General features: G+C 31.5%; 2 protein-coding genes across 2 annotated transcripts; both read left to right on the forward strand.

Moving 5' to 3' along the window:
• The first annotated feature begins 16,394 nt into the window (after positions 1 to 16,394).
• Positions 16,395 to 17,453, forward strand: LOC137001213 (uncharacterized). The gene has a single exon (XM_067359597.1). It carries the CDS (start codon positions 16,395 to 16,397, stop codon positions 17,451 to 17,453), a length of 1,059 nt encoding a protein of 352 aa, XP_067215698.1.
• Positions 17,454 to 17,854: 401 nt separating this feature from the next.
• On the forward strand, positions 17,855 to 19,336 carry LOC137001214 (trichohyalin-like). The gene has a single exon (XM_067359598.1). The coding sequence runs from the start codon at positions 17,855 to 17,857 to the stop codon at positions 19,334 to 19,336; it is 1,482 nt and encodes a 493-aa protein (XP_067215699.1).
• Positions 19,337 to 22,497: the final 3,161 nt, after the last annotated feature.

The following is a 22,497-nucleotide window of genomic DNA, read 5'->3' on the forward strand; positions in this document are numbered from 1 at the left end:
ATTGTTCAGGAGTCCTCTTTTTCAAGCAATTATTTTGATAAATTAAAGCTCTACATTCCTTTAATGATGGTAATTTAAGCAGCTTATGAATATCACCAAATTTTTTTTTAATTACTTCTTTTTCTTTTTCCATCCATCTAATACGTGTTACTGATCTTTGCTTTAAAGCTGTAATTAAAATATAATTTATTATATATTAATAAAAGATTTTAAATTATAAATTATAAATTTTTATTATAAATTATTAATTTTTAAAAATTAATATTATATTAGATAAAAAGTAAAGGTATAAATTTAAAAAGTAATAAATCAATAATATTAAAAAATTTTTTTACAAACTTACAGCTTGAGAGATGAGTACTGGAATTTAAGATTTCATCGTCACTGTCGTCATCATAATTTAATTGACGTGTGCAAATACGTTTTCTTGAAGATCCTGATTGTATTTTATTAATACTAACATTATTATTCCTACAAAGATCATCGATAATCAACGAACCTTTTGTTTGTACATTATCGTCTTTGGAATCAGTTTTATCATTTTCTTCATTGCTATCTTCTTTTTCATCATTATCACCTATTGCAGCTTGCAGTAAGCGAGATATTTCAGTCATATCAATCAGTCCATTAGGGATACGATACACATCCTTGTGGATTTGTTTGTCATGTCCCATAAAATTTGCTAAATCGGAAACTTGATTTTCCTCTACTCGCAACATAGCAGTGTAAGTAGCAATATGCTTTCGAAGCATAGTTCCTCGCAAACTGGTAGGTATTGATGCACCACAATCATCAGCAAACTTTCGCATTACAGCACAAGCTCTGACATAACCTTTTTTTGGAGAATCTGCTCGAGGTACAGCAAAGACATATTTATTTTTTGAATTTACTCCAGCTTCGAAACGATATTTGAGTAAAACATCGATGTACGAAATTAAAAATGTATGCAATAATACGGGAACAGTTCTTCCTAACTTGCCTCGTATAGTTAATCGAACAAATTGTTTGGCTTGTCTTTGAGACTCTTCTGATATGTTGTCAAATACGTCAAGATTGAAAATTTTGTCAATCGTCTCTTGATTTTTATAGCTTTCAATGGAGAGTCTTTCAATTTCACCGGCTCTTCGTCGATTAAACATTTGGACGAGAATAAGACTGCCTTCTGTTAACATTTTCCATGCACTAAGATTAAACTCTTTTTCAAGAATTTTCATAGCCTCCTCACACATATTTTTCGTATAATTATACAATTTTTGAATATCTGATTTTGATGGAAGGACAATTTGTTTTTCTCGACGTTTATTTGTCCGATCCTCTATAACTTTTTTATTAATTGTTACTGAATAATCATCATCAAACAATACCATGAAATGATCAACAGCTTTTTTTCCATCAAAATCTTCTTATTTAATATATTCAGCAGCTTGTATGCGAGCACATTTTTTTAACATTGTTCCCAAAGTAGTGGCATTATAAGGTGTTTGAAAAATCTGTAATTCTGAATCATAATTTGCACATACTTTAACCGCCTTTATAACGTCATCATAGTATCGAGGATGAAAAATGGATGCAAAATCAGTTATTTCCTTGTTAATTCTTTTGATTGCCAATTTAAAACGACCAAGAAGACGTAGATAATTTCTGATCATATCGTACTGATGAGAAAGTGTGTATGTATTGCATAATTTATTTCCGAACAAAATCAGAAGCTTATCGTATTTAATCGATTTTGAAACATCATCATCTTGAAATGATGGAAAAATTTTTCGACGCATTACATCGTTAGCATCACAATGTATATATCCCATTAACTGTTTCCCTTTCACAAGTTGATTTTTTTGACCTTTCTCATAAGCTGGGTTACATTTCTTGAAATGTATTCTTAAAGTTTTCTTAGAAAAAAATCCTTTGCAATGACTGCAACATACGTAGCTTTCAACCGTATTTTTAAATTTTGTTTGAGTACGTCGATAAGTTATGAGAACTCCTGTATTTAAATTGGCATCGGTGTTATGAAGATAATTTCCATATTTCCGAATTTTTTCAATAATTTTGCGTCGTTCTGGATTGCCTTTTGGAAAATGCATAAATTTTTTAACATCTAGTTCTTTTTTGTGTTTTAATTCCAAATGCCGAGCAAATTTTGTTTGGAGCTTTTTGCAATAAGGGCAAAAATATTGTTTAAGTAAATGATCTTTGCTTTGAGAAACAGGTACATAAATGTCACGAATATCAACTGAAGGTGCATTATTATTAATGGAAAAATTTAATTTATCATTTACGTTAGAATTTGTTTCATTTATTGTAGTGATACTACTGCTTGGTACATAATTCGAACTATCTTCACATTTGTTATCTGCCGTTGTATCATTGTCTTCTTTTGAATTAGACTTTCCAATAATGTTAGATTCCATGTTATTTTGATATGAAAAATTCACAATGTGATCGCAAGATTTTTCCCCGTTTTTGATTATATTATCAGAATTTTCGATAACTTGTTCTTCAGTAATGGAGGAAATATTTTTTTCCGTGACATTTGATTCCATACTCAAATTTTTTAGCCAATCATCTCCGACAACTTTCATAATTTCTGACACACCGCTAGGCGAACTACTTTCAATAAATATGTCGGTTGAATTTTGATGAATTGCAGATAAATGCATATCAAATTGATTCTCTGTCGTTGGTGGTATTTTAATAGGTGTCGAACAATTAGTGTCTTTTATAAAGTTAGAATATCGTGTTTGATTAGGTGATAGCAGTGATCTCGATTCATCTTTTCTATTACTCATACCGTTGTTAATATCGTCTAGCTTTCTTTGTAAAACTGTATATGAATCTAAAAATTAATAATTAAAATTTGATATCAAAATGTATGTAAAATATTTGCTAATAGTAATAATAATAATAAATATAATCCAAATACAAAATAAACAGTCATCCGTCCCTAAACTATACTTACTATAAAACTTATCTAATAGGTTATATTTATAGATTATTAGAATTAACGTACCATCAGTGTTTAATAAACAGCATTCATATGACGATCCCTTTACTTTAACAAGACAATCTTTTCCTTCAATAATTTTTACTTTTTTTGAAAGAGTTACAAGGCATTCTTGGTTATCAAATTTTATTAATGAATACATGACTGCAAGAAATGTTTGGCAAGTATATATTATCGACTTTCTTTGATTAAGATTGTGGTTATCTTGTACAGACACTTTCTGAAAAAAAGTTTAACAATTAAACTGATTCACTTTTTAGAATCGTTTCTTTGGGGTCGCGGCACACTATTGCAATTGTGTACACGAATCGGTTAATACCGCCAATATCGCGTTAATGCCGTCCGTAATTAAATTTCGGGGGATCCCTAGGACTACCTAGGACGGACCAACGCTTGACGCAATCACGCGAGACACGAGGGGCCGAGTAGTGGGGCAGGGGGACAGTAGTAGGGTAGTGGGGGAATAGTAGTGGGGCGCGCTTCTATCTTGCATCCCTCGCGCAAGACGGACGATGGAGAGAGAAAGCGATATGCGACGTGCTATGCGTTAATGCCGTCAAATAGCTGTCTAACTCACTCGACACTCGAGTAGGGTAGAGTGAGTGAGAGAGCAATACGGTCGGCTGGACAGCCGGGCGGTTGAATCGCGTGACTGAGGCGCGTGCCCCGAGCGCGCTCCCGTATTATGCGTATGTTTACGCATTTTTAAATATCAAAATGATTATTTTGTATATGTATATATTATTAATTAATTTTCTTTTATACATATATACATATACATATACAGGGTGTTTTATAATGTCCGTGCCAACGCTCGTGTACGGATAGAGTGCGGTAAACTGAATAGAAAAGTCCTTTACCGTTTTGCAATTTTTGCAATAGTAATTGAGATATTAATTAAAAGGGATTGACGAATAATCGCGCGTTGATCGCGGCTAGATCGTAGGCTGTACGCTCTAGGCGTGACAGCAATGAGAATTGCATGGCAACGAAAATAACAACGCATATCACTCCTGCTCTCGCTACGTGTTATTTTTCGTTGCCATGCGATCCTCGTTGTTGTCACGTTTAGAGTGTACAGTCCACAATCTAGCTACGCGCAACGCGCGATTATTCGTCAATCCCTTTTAATTAATATCTCAATTACTATTGCGAAAATTGCAAAACGGTAAAGGACTTTTCTATTCAGTTTACCGCACTCTATTCGCACACGAGCGTTGGCACGGACATTATGAAACACCCTGTATATATATAACATTTAAATTAGTAGAGATAAATTAAGATATTTATTTATTATCAATGAATATTTTTATTGAGGACAGTGATTTTATGGATATATTCCAAATTCATATTACTGACTTTAAGGCTCTTTAGTACTCGCCGCAACCATGTTGAAATCGTGACGTCAGAAGCAAGAAATGACATTTGTAAATAAAGACAATTTGAATAAAACAAAATAATGTGATTACTTTAAAATACTTATAAAAATGGGCCAAAACTATCCTTTCCTCCTAGGCTTCACTTTTTCACGACTATTTACTGATGATAAGCGACAGGAAGAATAGTTCTTATTATTTTGTCTTATCCAAATTGTCTTTATTTACAAATAGCATGCAAGAACCTTTACGTATCATAGAAATGATTGTGACGTCATAAGCAAGAATGCTTATGACGTCACAAATCTAGTATGGCCGCAGCGACTACTCAGGAACCTTAATATTTTTATTATTTTCATATATAATTTAAATTTAATCATAGAAAAAATGATTTTGTTTATTGTTGTAGCTAAACCTACATTCAGTAAATAAATAATAAAAAATATGAAATAATAAAAAATTTTTTTAAATATAAATATTTATGTATCAAATGTATGAGTGTGAACATAAAATGTTTTCAAAAGCTAAAATTTATTATTTTAGAACATCTTAAAATGCATTATTGAAGTTGGGCATAAGTACGATTTTTAATTGAATAATATAAAAAACACATTTTTTCACCAAATTAGAATATTTTAAAATTTACCTCTCTCTAACTTAATATAAGACATTTCTTAAATTATCTAATTAATAGATTTTAAAGACAAATATATCCACAGTTTTCTTTTTATACCGATTACTAAATATGTAATAATATTAAAATTATTTATTATTAAACATATAATTTTTTTCATTTTTATGTTAAACAGAAATCATTTAATGAATTCATTAAATAATTGAATGATAGTCAATGTATAGTTTGAAGACAAATGCTATAAAATAATACTGGTTGGCGTCTATGTCCAGTCAGTATCATAAATTGCAGTCCTTAAAGTACACATATGTTGGGCAATAGTATCAAAATATCCTCAAAGTATACGCATGCTCGAAGAAATGTCTCCAAATAGTACTTTGTATATTTATATATACATATACTATATGTACAACGCATGTTTTGTGCCTTTTTTTATTGATTTTATAGAGACTATATCACCTTATAGTACAATATAAAATTTTATTTATACTTTAAGATTTTTGACATATTTAAACTATTTGAAATATGTCTTTAAAATTACTATCTTCAATAAAAATATTTATTGATAATAAAACTTATCTTAATTTATATCTATTAATTTAAATATATTATATGCAAGTTAGTTAAATTTATTTCAAATTATATATAATACATATATATTTTTTATAATATACATATTTATAAAATACTTAAAGCACTTATTGGAGACATTCTTCGAGGCTGTATATTTTGAGAACAATTCGATACATTGAGAATATTTTTATTCCTTTATGCATATTTTGAGATATCTTTATAACGCAATTAAAGTACTAGATGTAAATTAAGATATTTATTTATTATTAATACACTTTTTATTGATGACAATTATTTTATGGACTATTTCAAAAGATTCATATGATCAATTTTAACATTCTTATTATTTTCATATACATACAATTAGAATTTAATCGCAGAGAAAATTATTTTGTTTATTCCTGTAGCTAAATTTAGATTTAGTGAATAAATAATAAAAACTTAAAAATTTTTATTATTTATATATTAAATATATTAAATTATATATATTTTAAGTAGTTAAAAAATACATATATATATATCAAAAGTTTTTTGTTCATGCTGATTATTAAATTTATAATAATAATAAAACCATTTATTATTAATTACATAATAATTTTTAACTTTTATGTTAAGCAGAAATCATTTAATAAATTCATTAAATAATTATATGATAATTAATGTATAGTTTGAGGACATACAAATACTATAAAATAATACTAGTTTGCGCCTATATTTAGTCAATATTATAAATTGCACTCTTCAAAATACATGTTGGACAAAAGTATCAAAATATTCTCAAAATATATGCACAAAGAAAAAAATGTTTTTAATAAATATTTTGTGTATATTAATATCACCTTATAGTACAATATAAAATTTTATTTATACTGTATTTTAAGACTTTTTGAAATATGTATAATGTAGTACATTTGATGTATAATTACTAATATATATATATATATATATATATATATATATATATATATATATATATATATATATTTAAAAAATATTTATTATTTGATATTTTTCTATTATTTATTTATTGAATGTTTACTTGCCACAGTAAACAAAGTCATATTTTCTGCAAAAAAATTTTAATTGTCTGCGAAAATAAAAACAATAATATAGTCAGTAATATAAACTTTTTAAAATATATCCTTAAAATCACTGTCCTCAATAAAAATATTCATAATAAAAATATTGATAATAAAAAAAGGGAGGGCCCCAACTGCCTACAAATCGATAGCCTACAGTGTCGATAGACAATGTACGTTTATCCACAATTTTTTCATACACAAGAATTTTTGCCTACAGTTCGATAGCCTACAAGCTCTATTGCGCACGAATATTAAATTGAGAAACGAATGTACGTTAGCACACATGACATTATTGCGCACAAGTCACATAGCACACAAAAATTTTTGCCTGCAGTTTGATAGCCTACAAGCTCTATTGCGCACGAATATTAAATTGGGAAACGAATGTTCGTTAGCACACATGACATTATTACGCACAAGTCACATATGTGACTTGTGCTGTTGCTAATAATAATGACTTGGGACTGTTGCTAATCCCAAAGCTTTCCACCGTCTTAATGCGGCCTACACAAAAAATAATATTGAATATAATCTAGTAAGCGAGTTGGAAAAAGCCTCCAAGGTTACTAAATACTTCGTTTTCGCTATTATAAAAGTTTTATATGCATTTGGTTGAAATGAAATCGGCAGCCAGTTAGTCGCGATTCCGGGAAAATCTGTCTTGCAATTGTGATCGCCGCGCGTTCATAGTCACCCATTACTAACTGCACTTGTTGCAACGCATTAGGTCGCAGCTCCTTTATTTTTCGCCAAATTGCGCTATACACCCCCGTTGTGCGTTTCTCGCACAACACAAAGAGAACAGCTATACCCTGAAATAAATCGATATGTCATTTTATTAATAAGTAAGGAAATTGACAGCTGTTAAGTTAGATTTCCACGATGGAATATTTTCATAAAAATTTTATTTAATAAGAGCCGGTTATTCCAACTTCTTGGTAGGTTAACCCGTCAGTTATTTATTAATAAATATTAGTAATTCTTACTTGATGGTTGGAGTATCGAGTAAAATTACCGCTATTATTATTACCAAGAGGTAATTTTATTCGGTATTCATATCACCGAGTAAGGATTACTGATATTACTTAAAATGTAACTGACTGATAACCTACCAAGAAATTGGAAAAATCAGCTCTAACACAGAAATAAGAAATATCAGAAACAGTAATTTATGTGAAATTATTCGTAAAATACATAATGATGTATATATATATTTTTTAGTGTGTGTGTGCGCGTTTGTGCGTGCGTGTGCGTGTGTGCGCGCGTGTGTGCGCGCGCCCGCGTATACGTGCAAGCACGTACCTGCGCGTGCGCGCGCTTACACACGCACACGCGCACACGCGCACACACTAAAAAATATATATATATATACATCATTATGTATTTTACCAATGATTTCACATAAGTTACTGTTTCTGATATTTCTTATTTCTGAGTTAAAGCTGATTTTTCCAATTTCTTGGTAGGTTATCAGTCAGTTACATTTTAATAAATATCAGTAATCCTTACTCGGTGATATGAATACCGAAATAAAATTACCTCTTGATAATAATAATAGCGGTAATTTTACTCGATACGCCAACCATTAAGTAAGAATTACTGATATTTATTAATAAATAACTGACGGGTTAACCCATCAAGAAGTTGGAATAACCGGCTCTTATAAAATAAAATTTTTATGAAAATATTCCATCGTGGAAATCTAACTTACTAGCTGTCAATTTCCTTACTTATCAATAAAATGACATCGATTTATTTCAGGGTATAGCTGTTCTCTTTGTGTTGTGCGAGAAACGCACAACGGAGATGTATAGCGCAATTTTATCGAAAAATAAAAGAGCTGCGACCTAATGCGTTGCAACAAGAGCAGTTAGTAATGGGTGACTATAAACGCGCGGCGATCACAATTGCAAGACAGATTTTCCCGGAATCGCGACTAACTGGCTGCTGGTTTCATTTCAACCAGGTGCATATAGAATTTTTATAATAGCGAAAACGAAGTATTTAGTAATCTTGGAGGCTTTTTTCAACTCGCTTACTAGATTATATTCAATATTATTTTTTGTGTAGGCCGCATTAAGACGGTGGAAAGCTTTGGGATTAGCAACAGTCCCAAGTCATTATTATTAGCAACAGCACAAGTCACATATGTGACTTGTGCGTAATAATGTCATGTGTGCTAACGTACATTCGTTTCCCAATTTAATATTCGTGCGCAATAGAGCTTGTAGGCTATCGAACTGCAGGCAAAAATTTTTGTGTGCTATGTGACTTGTGCGCAATAATGTTATGTGTGCTAACGTACATTCGTTTCTCAATTTAATATTCGTGCGCAATAGAGCTTGTAGGCTATCGAACTGTAGGCAAAAATTCTTGTGTATGAAAAAATTGTGGATAAACGTACATTGGCTATCGACACTGTAGGCTATCGAATTGTAAGCAGTTGGGGCCCTCCCTAAAACAAATTTCTTAATTGATATTTTTCTAATTTAAATATTATACTACTAATATTATATTAATTTATATCAAATTACATACAATACATATATATTTCTTATTATATAAATATTTATAATATACTTAAAGCATTTATTGGGGACATTTTTCGAGGCACTGTATACTTTGAGGACATTTCGATACAATGAGGATATTTTTATTCTTTTACGCATATTTTGAAATCTCAAATTTATATAATTTTTATTGCACAATTTTATTTTACCATTAATCCTACATTTTAATCACACGTAATTTATATTAAAAAATAAAATAAATTTAATTAACTGACGTTATAATGCATTTAAAGTATAGATATATAAATTAAGATATTTGTTTATTATTAATACATTTTTTTATTGAGGACAGTTATTTTATGGATGTATTTCAAAATATTCATATTTTGCATTCTCATGTTGAGCAGAAATCATTTAATATATTCGTTAAATGATTGTATGACAGTCAATGTATAGTTTGAGGACAAATGTGCTAAAAGATAACACTGGGTGGCGCCACTATCCAGTGAAAATCATATAAATTAGAGCCCTCAAAATATATGTTGCACAAATGTATAAAAATATCCCCAAAGTATGCGATGGTCCAATTAATTTTTTGAGACCAGTCCCCAAAGTATCAAAATGTCTTCAAAGTATACGCACGCTCGAAAAAATGTCTTCGATAAATTCTTTGTACATATATATATATATATATATATATAATTTAATATGTCATAAATCTCATTTTGTTTAAAAACTTTATAATTATAAATATATATTTTTTGGTTTATGCAATAATTTGTCTTACAATGTTATACAATACCTAATCTTTATTTATTCCAATTGTCTCTTCCTTTTATATATTAATTTTTTTTTATTTTCTTTATCTGTTTACTTAGGTTTTTTTCTCTTGTCTTATTCTATTGGTCCACTCCATTACTTGCTCAAGTAGTTTATCATTCTCTATTCTCCATATCAGACCATATCATATTAGTTGTTCTTGCTTTATATCATGTATTATTGTGCCTTCTATATATACATAGTTTCTAGATATAGGCCGTTCTTATTTGATGACTACTATTATCTTATAAGTAATGTCTTTAGATGCTAATTCGACTTTATGATTGGTTTATATATTAAGACAGTTTTAAATATATATATATATATATATATATATATATATATACACATATATATAAAGTAATATAGAATCACATACACACACATGTATAAAGTAATATAAAATTACATATATACATATATAAAGTAACATAGAGTTACATACACAGATATGTAAAGTAACATAATATCACATACACACATATATAGAATTACATATAAACGCGTTTATAAAGTAATATAGAATCACATACACACATATATAGAATCACATACAAACACGTTTATAAAGTAATATAGACTCACATACACACACATATATAAAGTAATATAGAATCACATACACGCACATATATAAAGTAACACAAAATCACATATACACACGTATGTAAAATAACATAGAATTACATATAAACATAAGTAAAGTCACATAGAATCACATACACGCACATATATAAAGTAACATAGAATCACATATACACATGTATATAAAGTAACATAGAGTCCCATATTAGTATGTAAAGTAACATAAAATTATTTACATGTTAAATATGCTTTTTTAATACTTACATGATATCAGAATGTTACATATAGATGATTTCTATATAATTAAATATATTAATTCAATATGATGAGATTTAAACAAGTTTTTTTTATTATAGAATATTATAAATTGTTTATTATAAGAAAATATTAAAATCGGAAGTATTAAAATAAATAATGCATCATGTAACTTATAATCAGAATACAATTTTAAAAATATACATTATGATACAAAGTGTATATCGCACAGTATATTTTTATGACTAAATATTATTAACAATATTACATGAAACAGAGGCATCAAAATGGAAAAGTAACTTTACATTAAATTTGATTTATTGAGAATTAAAATTTTCTAAAGATTTTAAAATATAGATTATGATTAAACTTTCTATAGATTATTATGAAATAGCTTTAGCTCAAGTTTTTTATGAAAAAATATCATAAGCAGTTTATTATAGAATAATCATAAATAAATGACAAAACTTCTTTACATATAAAAGAATATTAACTGATATACAAATTTTCATATTCAATAGTATTAAAAGAAATAATATTATAAAATATCATTAAACTATATTGGAAGTGTATGTATTGTGACATTGGTTAAAAACTCGTCGTATCAATCAACATAAAGATTCTATGTTATAGTAATGAAATCCATTCATCTCCTATCTATTATTTTAAGCAGGGTCTAGTTTATCATCCATATCTGACTCCTTGCTGCAGTCACTAATGTACTTTTCGTAAAGTTTGGGATTTTCTTTGAAAAATTCTTTTGTATGAACAAAATTATCTTGAACATTTATAATATTCCTTGATGTAATCTTGATATACAAGAATAAAATCACTGTTATTAGCACAACAATAGATACAATTAGTAAAATGCTCATTTATATAAATGAATAATTACAAAAGCTTATTTTTCCTCTAAAATTTTTCTTTTAAGCACATTAATATCGTCATTCTTTTCATTTATTTTAATTTCTATATCATTAACTTTTTTTTCTACATCATTTATTTTATTGACACTTGTGTTATTTGAGATGTTAAATCTAGAGATAATTCATTTAAATCTTTAACCAAATCTTCCAATTCTTCTATATTTTCAACTTTAAAGTCAAATATTTGTGTCTCTTTTTGTCTTAAATCCTTAAAATATTCGTCGTTAAATTTATCTATTTCCTTTCTAGTTTCTTTTATAATAAGATGTTCATTATAATTAAAAAGAAATATTATAATAATTATGACTATGATTACTACAGAAGTTATTGGAATAAAAAAATTTTTATTCATATTATTTATATAAATAATAAACTTCTACATTTTTACAGATCCGTATCCTATGCATAAATTAACGAACAAGAACATACATAATATTACTGATAATATATCAAAGTATGTGGCTCCTAAGAGATAATTATCTCCATTTTCAACATATTTATCGCATATTGCCATTATGAGTGTTATAAATATAGCTAAAATAATAATTCCTAATGTAATCCATCTTGTGTTTTCGCGTAAAAAATTTGATGATTTTTTTACATTATCAGATATAGCACTAGAGTACTTATCCATTTATATGATAACAAATTAGATTGATGTCATTCATTTACTGTATATCATAGGTACAATTTTATCATATTCTTTAACAATATCTAACTCTATTCTAGTCCCGTTTATTGTAAATATAACATTATCACCTACAATATCCATTATACCATCAGAACTATGTATATTATCATTACTACTAAAAACTGTAAATTTTTTGACAATGGGTAGATTATATTTTTTTTTTATCTTATTATCCATATTCATAACAACAGATCTTACTACAAGTTCATAAATACTTAGTGGATATACACTAAGTATAATGAATATTATAGATATACATGTAAAAATAATATTGAAAATATTTAGAAATAGCATTTATATCAAATATTAATATCATTAAATGGGTGAATTGGAAAAGATAGTTGCTCAACACATTAATTATGCAATAGAAAACACAAAAAGTCTAGACATTAATATGAAAGATAAAATACTGACAGAATATCAATCTTTTACGTCTAGAGTTTTCATAGGATTGAAGACACTATCTAGTTTACTTGTATTTTGGGACACTGGATTTGGAAAAACTTTATTAGGATTATATATAATTAAGAATATCACATACATATATCCTTCGTGGAGAATATTTATATTTGTAAAAGCTAATTTACACAAAATTTAAGAGGAAGGAGTATCTGATTATTGTAATAAGAAAGTTGAGATACTACATTATGATGATAATAACGTTTTTTTAAAATTTAAAGAAAAATTAGAAAATTGTAAGAACAAAAGAGACAGAGTATTAATTATAATTGACGAAGCGCACAATTTCATACTACGAAATAAAGAAAAGGATTACGACAACAAAGAGAGAAAAATAAACAGATTATACAGACTTATAAGTAATGTTTGTAATGAAAAATACAATAAACTACTTCTAATGTCTGCAACTCCGGTTGTAAACGATATAAAAGAGTTTAATATTCTTGTAAATTTGCTTAGAAAAAATATTGTGTGTGTGTAAATTTTGACGAAAGATATTTTGATGACGAAAAGTTAGTTAACAGAAATAGGTTGAAGAACGGACTACTTTCAATAGTTTCGTACCAAAATGTTGAAAACGATTCGTTAACAAATACAATTGAAAATGATAATTTTGCATCTAAACGCATTCACATATACAAAATACTAAGACAGATTATCAAGAATCATTTTACAACGAGGCAGAAAAATATGAGTCCTTGAACAAAGATTTGTGTAAATTGAAACCTATAAGGAGAATGGTTTCAACATTTGTATACGACGGTTTGAAGATCAGAGAGAAAATGACAGAAGAGGAATTTAATAACTTTATAAAATCAAAACTTTCATCTTTTAGACGCAGTATAGAAAATATGAGTTTTGATGATAAAATTATCCAGAAATTTATAAATAATGATGATGACAATATAAACGATGAAAATTTTCATAAACTAAAACAATATTCATGTAAATACATAGAAGCATGTAGACTTATATTAAAGTCAAAAGGTAAATGTTTAATATATGAACCATTCGTAAGTTACGAAGGAATATCCACACTTAAGGAATATTTAAAATTATTTAAAATTAGTTTTATAGAATATTCCAAATTATCAAATATTAGGGAAAGAAACTTATCAGAGTTTAATCACATTAATAACGACAGTGGAAAATACGTAAAATGTTGTTTTTTTACTAATGCTGGTAGTGAAGGAGTGTCTTTTACATGTGTTAATGATCTTGTTGTTTTGGATATACCGTGGTCAGAATCTCAATTAAGACAAATTATAGGAAGATCATTGAGATATGGATCTCATTATAATATAGATAGAAAGTATGTAAATGTTCATATAATATTAGCATTTACAAAAAATGGAAAATCTTCTGATAACGAAATGTTTCAACTTATAAAAAGAAAATTAAATAGAATAACTCAATTGTACTCTCTTCTCAAAGAGTCGTCAATTGAATTTATTTATAACAAGTACAATACATTAGAACCTATAAACGAAGAATATATTTTCGATACTATAAAAAATAATAAAATAGAATATGTAAATGAATCTAAAACATATAAGATCAAAAAAGTTATCAAAATAAAGTACGTTATTTCAGATATTATTGAAGACGGATATTTTGATTCTGAATCAAAGTATATATATGACAAAGATATGAATTTAGTTTGTAAGGCTAAAGAAACTAATGGTATTTTGGATTTGTTTGTTAGAAATGGAGAATTGATTTATAATGTTGATAACTTATAAATAATGAAGAAATCACATTTTTGGAATAAATATAAGTTCGAAAATGTTGATGGTATTATAGATACAAATGATCCTTTAATTAAAACAGATAATAAAATTTTTATAGTTGAATTAGCATCTATTAATGATTATGTATGTATTTATTTATTTATGAAATACAACTATCCTATATTGTATGACGAGATATATTTTATAAATTTTCTTAAGTCAGAACATAACTTAGTACTAAAATTAAAACATAATAATAATATAATTGGAATTATAACTGGTAAATTGTGTAATCTTAATATCGGTAAATCATATATAATTAATCATTTATGTATTAAGAAAGAATACAGGAACATGGATCTCTGTACTATATTAATAAGCAAAATATCACGAATTATATTTGAAAAAAAAATTTATCATTCAATATTTTCGTGTGAAAATCAAATATTTAATTTAAAGTTTTTTTCTATAAAATCGAATTATATATTCGTAATAAACAAGATTAAATTAAATAGTAAAACAATTTGTTTATCACAAAAAGATAAAAAATTTAATTATAAATTATTAAATAAGATAATTTCAAAAAAATATAGTATAAATTTATATGATAGGAATTGTTTAGATGATATTCATAAAGAAAATATCATAAAAAATTATAAAAAAAAATGTAAGAACAAAAATTTATATTTAAAATTTGAAAGTTTTGAAGATCTAGACTTTGAATTTAAAGATTGTATATTATTATTTGATAATCAATATAACTTTATTTATTTATCTTTTAATACTATTAAGGATATCAGGAGGTGTTTTGCATCAATTTTTTACATAGATCATTTCACGTTTATAAATAAAGTAATATATCATTTAAACATTAATAACGTGTGTGATATTCTACAGTTCAATATTAAAGAAGATGAAAAATTAATGAAATATTTCATAAAGTTGGAAAGTGAATTATACTATTACTTCTACAATTATAATATGACATGTGAAGTACACGACAATATATATATAACGTAATTACAGTGGCATCTAATAATCTCAAGGATTGTAAAGTACTTGTTTTTTGAAAGAAGTACAAAGACTTTAATAATATTAATTTCTTATAAATTGTATTTATATATATAATCATTATATGTATAAATGATATTTTTCTTTTTTAATTTTCCGCATTTTTTGCATATCCTACAACAATAAAAATATTGTAATTTACTTTCATCGTTTTGTGATAAATACTTATTATCATGATACTTTTTCATTAAATTTGAAAGTTTATCTTTATCATTCATTTATAGCCTTGAAATTTTGAAGTACTAATTTATTGAAAAATTACAAAAGTTATTAAACATTAAATTCTCGGCTTTGTAATTAAATAAAAATATTAATTTTGGTAATTACTTGAAAAAAAAAAAAAAAAAAAAAAAATTAGGACTTCTGTTTCCGGTGCGATAGAGTGCGACACGTGGCGTGGAGAGAAATTTTTGGAGTGACGTGGGAAGCGAGAGGAGAGCGAAAGGAGGAGTGAGAGCGAGTGGAGGAGAGAGTGGAGGTGAGAGAGAGTGGGTGTGAGTGGGGGGAGCGCAGGGTGTGAAAGAGAGAAAGGGAAAGGGCAAGGGAAAAGAAGTTATATAGATAGGCATAGAACATAGGATATAGAGACGGACACGATCGGGATTAAGAGAAAGAGCGAGGAGCACATAGAAGATAGAAGGTAATAGGTGAGGGTGATAGGTGGCGACATAGCGGGATGGAAAGGAAATTGGAATTGGAAATGGAAGAGAGATTAAGAGAAGCGAGAGGGGGGAGAGTTAGACGCGGAAGTTATGGGTGTATAGAGGAGATGTGGAAGAGGAAGAGGGAAGAGGCATGGGAAAAGGGGGAAGAGGAGGAGAAAGGCATATTTAGTAAAAGTAAGAAGATAACGAGGTCACCGGGGAAAGAAGAGGGAAAGAAAGAAGGAGAGCAGAAGGGGATAGAGAAGGGAGAGGAGGAGATGAGGAAATGGAAAAGGGAGATGGAGGGGGTAATGAAGGAGGTGATGAGGATGGGGTTGGAGGAGTGGAAGGAAGAAATGAGACAGATGAAGGAAGAAGTGAAGGAGGGAATAATAGACATAAGGAAGGAAATGAAAGAGATTAGAGATAAGGAGGAGGGGTGGAGGGAGGAGAGAGAGGAAATGAAAAGGCATATAAAGGGATTGGAAAGGAGAATAAAAGAGATAGAGAGAGACGGAGAGAATGAGAGGGAAGGAGGAAGGAAAGAAGGGAAGGGAGAAGGAGGAAAAATAGAAATAAGAATAAAAGAGATAGAAAGGAGGATGGAAAGGAAAGAGAGGGAAGAGAGGAGAAGGAATTTGGTAATAAAAGGAATAGAGGTAAGGGAAGGGAAAAGGAAAGAAGCGGTAGAAGAATTAATGAAGGTTATAGAAGCGAAGGTAAAGATAGAAGAGATATGGAGGATAGCGGAGGATAGAGAAAAAGGAAGAGAGATAGTGGGGATAAGGCTGGAGAATGATGAGAAAAGGAAGGAGATATGGGAGAGAAAGAAAATGCTTAAGGGTAGAAAGGAAAGAATAGTAGAGGACTGGACATGGAAAGAAAGGAGGATGAGATGGAAATTGGAGGAGATAGCCAGGGAAGAGGAAAGGAAAGGGAAAAGTGTATGGATAGGATATGGGAGAGTAAGAATAAATGGGCAATGGTGGAAGTGGGATGAGGAGGAGGAGGTGCTAAGAGACGGGAAAGGGTGCACAAAAGTAGGGGGGCAGGGGGAAGGGAGATTGGGGAGGGAGGGAAGCATGGGATAGAAGAGAGAAGGGAAAGGGACGGAAAGGTGAGGCGAGAGGACGGGAGGGAAAGGGAGTGGAGAATAGCCTTCTGGAATGTGGCAGGGGTGGGAAATAAGGATAAAGAATTCTGGGAGAGACTAAAGAAATGGGATGTAATAGTACTGATAGAAACATGGATGGATAAAAAAGGGTGGGAAAGGGTGAAAGAAAAGTTACCAAGAGGATACGAGTGGGGAGTACAAATGGCGGAAAGAAAAAATAAAAAAGGAAGGGCGATGGGAGGGATGGTAATGGGGATAAGAAAAGAGATGTTGGACAAAGGGAGGAAAATAGTAACGGAGAGAGAAGGGATAATAGTGGGAAGGATAAAAAAAGGAAAACATAAATGGAGGGTGGTGGGGGTATACGTTAATGGGAATATGGAGGAGATGTTACAGAGCATGGAACAGTGGGTAGGGGAGAAGGAGGTAGAAGTGAGTACAATAATTGGGGGGGACTTTAATGCGAGAACAGGGGAGGAGGGAGGAGGTATAGAGATAGGGAAAGAGGGAGAGGAAGGAGGAGGGGAGGGGGAGGGAAGGAGAAGGAAATCGAAGGATAGGAAGATGAATAGGGAGGGGAAGGTGATGGTGGAGTTCTTGGAGGAAAGAGGATGGGGAATACTGAATGGATGCATAGAGGGTGAGGAGGAGGGGGAGTACACGTTCACAGGAGGAAAAGGGAATACGGTAATAGACTACGTAATAGCAGATGAGGATACGAGGGGGAAGATAAAAAGGCTAAGGATAGGAGACAACATAGAGTCAGACCACCAGCCAGTGGAGGTATGGGTTAAGGGAGAGGGACAAAGACAAAAAAGGAAGAGGAACGAGAGTAGGGAAAAAGGAAAAATATGGAGAGGAGTATGGAATGAGGAGGGGTGTAAAAAGTTCAAACAAAGGATGGAAGGGTTAAAATCGGGGGAAGAAGAAATGAGGGTAGAATGGGAAGGGATGGAGAGGAAGATGAAAGAGGCGATAAAGGAAGTGGAGCGGGACGTGGGGAAAGAGGAGGGGAAGAGGAGGGGATGGTGGGACAGAGAATGTGAGGAAAAGAAGAAGGAGGCAAGAAGGGAGTTAAGAGGATGGAGAAGAAAAGGAGGAGAAGGGAAAGAGTATAAAGAGAAGAAGAAGGAATATAAGGAAACGTGTGAAAGGAAAAAGAAAGAGGAAAATGAAAGATGGGAAAAAAGAGCAAGGGAAGTAAAAAGGGAGAATGAGGTATGGGAAATAGTAAATAGAGAAAGGAAAAGAAGAACTAGGATAAATGATGGGATAGGAATGGAGGAGTGGAAAGAGTACTTCATGAGGCTACTGGGGGGGACAGAAGGAAAAGTAGTAAAGGGGGGAGAAAGGAAGAAAGGAGGGGAGGGAGAGGAGGAAGAAGAGATCAGCAGAAAGGAAATAAAGGAGGCGATAAAAAAACTAAGAAATGGGAAGGCAATGGGAGTGGACGGGATACCAGGAGAAGCATGGAAATATGGAGGGGAAGAAGTGGAAGAGTGGGTCTGGAGCTGGTGTAACAGGGTATGGAGGGGGGAGGGATGGCCGGAGAAATGGAAGGAGGGAGTAGTGGTGCCGATCAGAAAGAAAGGAGAGGGAGAGAAAGTGGAAGATTACAGAGGGGTGACATTAATGAGTTCATGTTACAAGATATATACAATAACGTTGGCAGAGAGGCTAAGGAGGGAAGTGGAAGAAAAGGGAATAGTACCACAGAGTCAGACAGGTTTCAGAGAAGGGATGGGGACATTAGACAATATATATGTTTTAAATTATTTAGTGAACAGACAGCTGGGAAAAAAGAAAGGAAAAATGACGGCGCTGTTTATACACTCACCCGAAAAAAAAGCGGTACACTGAAAATGTGGGAAAAATTCATCAAATTTCAACTGACGATAACTTCGTAAATAATAAAGATAGAAAGTTCTATAAAATATGGAAATGAAGCTAAAAATCTCTACTTTAAGAATCAATTTATTTCAATGTTGCAAAATAAATTTATTGAAAATGGCGGATGACAAAGCGCGAGCATGCAAAATTGAAAAATAATGGTTCGAGTTTGCGACGGTGCACGGTATAAACAAAAAATTGTAGCTTATTGGGATCAAAAGCGTACGAAAGTACAGAGTCTCCTCTTTAAAATGCTTTTTTATGCATCTCGATACGATGATTTTTCGCCGAGAGATTCGCATTTGAAGAAAAAGGCAGATTCTTACTTCAAATGCGAATCTCTCAGCGAAAAATCATCGTATCGAGATGCATAAAAAAGCATTTTAAAGAGGAGACTCTGTACTTTCGTACGCTTTTGATCCCAATAAGCTACAATTTTTTGTTTATACCGTGCACCGTCGCAAACTCGAACCATTATTTTTCAATTTTGCATGCTCGCGCTTTGTCATCCGCCATTTTCAATAAATTTATTTTGCAACATTGAAATAAATTGATTCTTAAAGTAGAGATTTTTAGCTTCATTTCCATATTTTATAGAACTTTCTATCTTTATTATTTACGAAGTTATCGTCAGTTGAAATTTGATGAATTTTTCCCACATTTTCAGTGTACCGCTTTTTTTTCGGGTGAGTGTAGATTTAAAGGCAGCATTCGACTCGGTGGATAGGGGAATATTAGTGGGGGCAATGAGAGAGAGAGGGGTAAGGGAAGGGTTGGTGGAAAGAGTGGAGGAGGTGTTGAAGGAGACGAAAAGTAAAGTAAGGGTAGGAGGGGAGGAGGGGGGGAACTTTTGGACGGCGAGAGGAGTGAGGCAGGGGTGCCCATTGAGCCCACTAATCTTTAATGTAATGTTAGCAGATATAGAGGAGGAAATGGGGAAAGTGAAATGGGGAGGAGTAAAGTTAAGAGGGCGCAAGATATACTCCTTAGCATATGCAGACGACATGGTTTTGATAGCAGAGGAGGAGGAGGAGATGAAGGGCATGATGGAAAGGTTAGAAAGATATTTGGACAGAAAGAATTTAGAGCTGAACACCGAAAAGACGAAGATCATGAGGTTTAGAAAGGGGGGAGGGAGATGGAGGAAAAAGGTATGGAGATGGAAAGGGAAGATAATTGAGGAGGTGAAGGAGTTTAGATATCTGGGATACATAATACAGAGAAACGGAGGGCAGGGGGCACAGATCAGGGAGAGGGTGAGAAAAGCGACAACGGTGATGGGGCAGGTATGGGGGATAGGGAAAAGAAGATTCGGGAAGGATTGGGGGAGAAGGTTATGGTTATTTGATAAATTGGTATGGACAGTGATGGGGTATGGGGTAGAGATATGGGGGTGGAAGGAGAGAGAGGAAATGGAAAGGGCAGAGGAGAGATATTTAAGATGGGTACTGGGAGTAGAGGCAAGGACGCCAGGATACTTGGTGAGAGAGGAACTACAAAGGGAGAAACTAAGGGGAAGAGCGGGAAGGAGGGCGTGGGGATTTGAAAAAAGATTAGATGAGGGGAGGGGAAGTGAGATAGCGAGGGAATGTAGGGAGGAGATGAAAGAGAGATTCAAAGAGGGAAGAGTGAGATCGGAATGGGAGGAAGAAAGGAGGAAGTTCTTAGAGGAAAGGGAGATATCAATTGAGGAGGTGGAGAAGAAGAAAGAGAAGGGAGAGGCGAGGTATGAGGAATTAGAGAGGAAGGGACAAGGAGAAACAGAGAAAGGAAAGAAGGGAAAAGATAAGTGAATCGAGGTTTAGTAGATGGTACAAGGAAGTAAAAGGGGAAGGGATACCGGATTATCTAAAAAAAGGATGGGGTGAAAGCAGATGGAAGAGAGTGGCAAGATTCAGGTTGGGGAATGAAGTAAGGGAGGGAAGGTACTGGGAGGAGGAGGAAAAAAGGAGATGCAGATTATGTGGAGGAGAGAGGGAAACATGGGAACACGTATGGGAGGAGTGTAGAGAGTGGAAGGAAGGAGGAGGAAGCTGGCAGGAGGCGGTAGGCTGGGTATTAGGAGAGGAGGGAGAAGGGGAACGGTGGATGAAAGAGATAGAGAGAGAAAGAAAGGGGAAGGAGGAAAGGGAAGGAAATATGGAGGAGGAAGAGAGAATGTGTGAAGGAGAGAGAGATGCATGAAAGAAAAAAGGAAAGAGAGAGAGAGGAAAAAGGAAAGAGAGAGAGAAAAAGGGAGAGAGAGAGAGAGAGAGAGAGAGAGAGAGAAAGAGAGAGAGAGAGAGTGAGAGAGTGAGAGAGAGAAAGAGAGAGAGAGAGAGGGAGGGAAAAGGGGCGAAGTAGTTGGACATAAAAGATGTACAAAGCAATGGAAACGGAAGTCCCAGAGGCGAGATGTGTGTGTGTATAGGTAGGGGAGGAGGAGGGTGGGCACATATGGCTCACGCTCCTGCTCCAAAAGGCGGTTAGGTTAAGATAGGATTAAGGATAGACTAAGTATAGACTAAGTATAGATGTAAGGAAATGTATGGCGAGAAGAAAAGCTTGTAACCCTAAGGGGAACAATAAATTATTATTCATACTTGAAAAATTAATATAAATAAGTAAATTATGAGTGACAATCAAACTTTAAATCACTATCTTGGAGACAGAAAATTGTCAGATAACGAGTGTACAATACTCCAGGGATATTCAAATAAGATTTCAACCATATGCAAGTTTGATAAGCAAAAATTAAAAAGTCTACTTAATAAATTTTCGGAAACGTTTTTTCAGAATGAAATGTCTATAGACAAAAATATTATTACTTATAACAGAATCAATGATAGAGTTAATGAATATTTTAATAGACAAAAGAATTGCAAGTATGATTATAGGGGAATTATAAATATTACAAAATATCAATTTTTATAGTTGTTACAAAACATACATGACTACTGGGAGTTTTAACTAAAGAAGATAATCAAGATATATCAAGGACTCACATAGATGTATCAAGTATTTATAAAACCAGTAAATCGAAAGAATACATAAAGAAAATATCTACTGAATACATAAATAATGTAAAAATAAAAGGAAATACTAATGGTAATGTAAAAAATGGTAATACGGACGACGAAGAAGTCAAATCG

This window comes from Linepithema humile, chromosome 7 (assembly GCF_040581485.1).
Source record: "Linepithema humile isolate Giens D197 chromosome 7, Lhum_UNIL_v1.0, whole genome shotgun sequence".
In the NCBI taxonomy this organism is placed as follows: domain Eukaryota; kingdom Metazoa; phylum Arthropoda; class Insecta; order Hymenoptera; family Formicidae; genus Linepithema; species Linepithema humile.